Consider the following 4,437-nt stretch of genomic DNA (forward strand, 5'->3'; position numbering starts at 1 on the left):
TGCCCCCTGTCATCAGCCACTCCACTGCTGGGGCCCACAGCCCAGAGAAGACGTCAAGTCTGCTGCTCCTCACCGCAAGGGTGCCGTGTTGCTGAGCTGACTTGGCTATGCTGGAGTTTTCTGAGTTCTGCCGAGCCACCAGGGGTCAGGGAACCGTTAGGCTGCTCCTCCACACCACCAGGGCCGTCGTGTCGCCATCCAGTCTGCCAAGGCCCCCAGAATTCACAAAGTATATCCCCAGACCTGCTGGACCTACCAGGATCCACCAAAAGCATGGAGCACCTCAACTGCTCCATCCCAGGGACTCCGTCCACCAAAGATATCAGCGAGGAAAGGACAGGACCTGGAAGACCAGCCCATATTGCAGGCAGGTGAGAAAAGAACAAAGGATACTAGCCTTGCCTACTCACCCCAGGGGGTAGTAAGTAGTAAGACACTTCTGGACTCAGAACATCCAAAATGTTCTGGCTTTTAGTTCTGCTAAACTACAGCCTACCAGGAACAGTTCAAAAAAAAAAAAAAAAAAAGTCTAAAGTGCAGTGTGTTTGAGGAGGGATTTTTCCCATTTGATATATACCCCTTAATAGTTACAGCACCCATAGCAGCATATTACCCTGAATTATTGATGTTTGTGGAGTTCTTGGTGCTCTCTGAGCTTGATTGTTTAACTGCAAATGTTTCATTATTCAACTAGAGAACATCATTAGTGAGAGTGGGTGTGAGGTTTCCTGCCTTTTTTGCTTCAATTTTATAAATAGGGATAATTTATTATTGGTATAATAAATAAATAGATTTTTTTTAATGAATAAACTCATACTTATGTATTTCGTAAATGCGTACTTTACACCAAAACCCAAGATAAGCTCAGAATCTGTGACTGAATACTCAATTCACTGAAACATCAATACGATGACAAATTGTAATGTTTATTTTAATGGCGCCTTTCCCTGTCATGCAACAATACAATTAAAAGAGAAAACAGAGACTAGATTATTTTCTCCTAATTAATAATTCTCTGTCATTCAAATGAGGTTTCAGCACAATGATGTAGCATTTAGGGAAAAAGATGAAAGCCAGTAACCCAGCACTGGAGGTCAAAATGGAGAAGACCTCCATGGCCACCATGTCTTTCCCCTTGGAGCTCAAGTAGGTGGGAAGAAAGGATATCCAGACGCTGCAAAACACTAACATGCTGAAGGTGATGAACTTGGCTTCATTGAAACTGTCAGGTAATTTTCGGGCATGGAAGGCAACAATGAAGCTGGCAGTAGCCAAGAGGCCCATGTAGCCCAAGACAAGATAAAACATGGCGGGAGACCCTTCATTACACTGCAGAATGGCTTCCTCAATAACTGAGTCCATATCTAAATCAGGGAATGGGGGAGAACTTGCCAACCAAAACAGACAAATGCCTATTTGAATGACAGAGCCAGAAAAGACAATGGAAAGGGCCAATTTTTTCCCTATCCATTTCTTTGCGGTTGACCCGGGTTTTGTGGCCATGAAGGCGAGAGAGACAAGGATGGTTTTAGCTAACACACAGGAAATAGCCAGAGAGAAGACCATCCCAAAAGCTGGTTGTTGGAGAAGGCAGGTGCCTTCCCTTGGTTGGCCAAGGAACAGCAGAGGGCAGAGGAAGCAGAAGAGTAGAGAGATGAGGAGAGTGTAGGTGAGGTCTCGGTTGTTGGCTTTGACAAGGGGGGTCTCTCTCTGCTTTATGAAAATTCCTAACACTGCAGCATTGATGAGGGACAAGACAACTGCAAGTGAAGTGAAAGTGACGCCTAAGCCTTCTCCATATGACAGAAAGTTTCTTCTTTTGGGAAGACATCGATCTTGCTCCTTGCTTGGGTATTTTTCTTCTGAGCATTGAAAACAGTTGTTCATATCTGGTAACAATGATAAAAAAGAAAGAAAGAAAGAAAGAAGGGAATTCAGATTCTTATCATTATACCTGTTTTACAAAAAGTGCCCATTCTTTGGCACTTCCATAATGGCAACCTTTTCTTTTTTTCTTTTTTTCTTTTCTCATCCTACAGATCAGATATGGTGATGTAGGAAATGTAGGAAACCTTTCAATAACCTTTGAGATAGGTGTCATCCTGAAATGGAAAACCATCCAATCTTTTCCTTCTTCGTCTTCTGTGAACACTGAAATTTATCTTAATATGATAGAAAAATGGACGTCCCTACCCTTCTGGTTTGATATCTTGCCTTCCGGGCAGGGAACACAATCATAGCAACAAAATTTTTCGCCTTCTCTCCCTTTTTTCTGATTTCCCTGATAGCAATGTTCATTGCACACTGAAAGGGGCAGAACCTATGCAGAAACAAGAAAAGCATTTAGTATGGAGGATTAAATTAATAAATACATCTTTCATATGGAGAAATTGAACCTACAATCATTTATAGAGAAATAATCAACAGCTGGCTTCTGAAAAGAAATGCCAATGTATTTAAGTAACTAATCAATCATACTTATTTTTCATTAATTTTAGAAATTATGAAACCATAATTTATGAAATCAATTTATGAAGTTATGAAACCATCATTTATGTAATTATGAAACCATCAGCATTTTTCCTGAAAAGAAATAAGCCACATAGAACATGATAAAAACAGTCCTGCAGGACATCGGCATCCATGGAGAGGTGGGGCACTGTGCATCGTGCCCAGCCTTCTTTGTTATCCAGTGGCCGGCTGGATCCATTTGAAGAAGCTCTCCAACCTGGGCAACCAGCAGGAATCACTTTCCACTCCTACTTCCTAATAACCACTAATGAAGGTCTGATTCCTGGGATTCAGGAGGTAGCCAACAGCCATATAATGTTAGTGGCTCGTGATGACCATGTCTTACATGAATCCCTCCAGTCCCTTTTGAAATCCTCCATAACGGCTGCAAGAGTCAGCTAGTAAGCTGACATCAGCGTTAATGCCCACGTCAACCTGTTCTATCCTCTTCTTAATGATGTATTTTCTTCTGCTGCTCCCTTAATAATTCTGAACATTCTTTCAGTGGATCATCTCAAATTCTAACCTAATGAATGAGGGAGAAAGCTAACCTCTCTCTTCCTGTGCTAGCTGGGCAATGCATGATATTTGCCCAACTTTATCCCAAGCAGAGGGTCCTCGATCGTAAGACTTTTTTTCCCTCCCAAGTGGAGGTGCTGCAGAATTCTCATCCCTGAACCTGCCCAGTTTGGCAAATGTTCTTTTCTTTTCTAATTTTCTTTTAATTAATTTTTTTACAGTTGCTGTACAATGCACTAACATTTCATCAAGCTGTCCACTGTCACCTTATTTGCCATTCAATATGCCCTACGTTTCATAACAGTTCATACCATTTTCCCCAGAAAGCTGTCTGAGGAGGATGGGAAAAAGGGACTTTCCAGAAAGACACAGACATAAAGAGATAGTTCTCTTTTACATTCAAAGGAAGTTTATTCCTCCAGTGCTTTCCGAGTACATTATTTGCCCTTATTTCGAGAACACAGCATGGCTTTACCCTATCAAGCTAACTAGTTTACAATTCCTCTATCAACTTCTTTTTAAAAACAGAGGTCACATTAAGTTCAGTCCTTGGCAAGAGAAGTCAATGCTAATGAGAAGTTGGACATTTTTTGGTGAGATCAAGAGTTTTATATTTTTGAACTTGAGAACTTTGAGGAAGACATAGCCAGGACCCATGGATAGGGATCAATTTCCTGTTGTCAGTTCAATGCCTAATTTCATCTCTCTTGATATCTATTGATCACTGTTTACTGTCTAGTATTATTTCTATTGCTTGTTCTGATCTTAAACTCTGTATCCATTTCCATACCTCATTAAATCCCCTGTGCCACATAATCAAGTTTTCATTAATCAGGAGCTCTTTTCCTTCTGGAACATCTGGGTCCAGCTTTCCCACTTTCACTCTCTGGAAGGATGTATTTGGGAATGTGACCATGTTAAGGATGTCGAATCCAGTCTCTATTTCCCTTTCCTTACTGAAAGACACACTTTCTCCAGCCGAGTTGTTAAACAAAATACCTTGAAGAATCAGATGGAACTAGACAAAAAGGAAACAGGGAAAAGTGAGGGGGAGTAAAAGCAAAGTACTCTATGTGTGTTTAAGATAACATATGAGAAATTTCATATGACTCTTTCAACACTTGATTTTCCTTTGGAATTTCGAGCAATGTGTCATCTGTATGTTTTCATTTCTGCTGTAGATCATGTTAAGATTATTCAGATGTGGTGTTCTGAACTAAGAAAGCCTGTTGTTGGCTCAGCCCATGTCCAGATCACCTTCTAGTCTGGAGGATCACCATTCCAAAACCCATAATCCATGAAATAGTTGATATTGTTTTGTCCAGAGGGGAAAAGGAACATTCTAGAATTCTGTCAGAACCTTATTTTCCAAGGACAATAGTTCTTTACATCCCTAGTAAATTCCAG

General features: G+C 40.8%; 1 protein-coding gene across 1 annotated transcript; it reads right to left on the reverse strand.

Annotated features, from left to right (window-relative positions):
- Nucleotides 1-990: 990 nt before the first annotated feature.
- Nucleotides 991-1,887, reverse strand: LOC134497197 (vomeronasal type-2 receptor 26-like). The gene has a single exon (XM_063302872.1). It carries the CDS (start codon nt 1,885-1,887, stop codon nt 991-993), a length of 897 nt encoding a protein of 298 aa, XP_063158942.1.
- Nucleotides 1,888-4,437: the final 2,550 nt, after the last annotated feature.

This window comes from Candoia aspera, chromosome 4 (genome assembly GCF_035149785.1).
Source record: "Candoia aspera isolate rCanAsp1 chromosome 4, rCanAsp1.hap2, whole genome shotgun sequence".
NCBI lineage: Eukaryota > Metazoa > Chordata > Lepidosauria > Squamata > Boidae > Candoia > Candoia aspera.

Coding starts and splice junctions, on each gene's coding strand:
- LOC134497197 (XM_063302872.1), bottom strand. CDS start 1,887: ATGAACAACTGTTTTCAATGCTCAGAAGAAAAATACCCAAGCAAGGAG.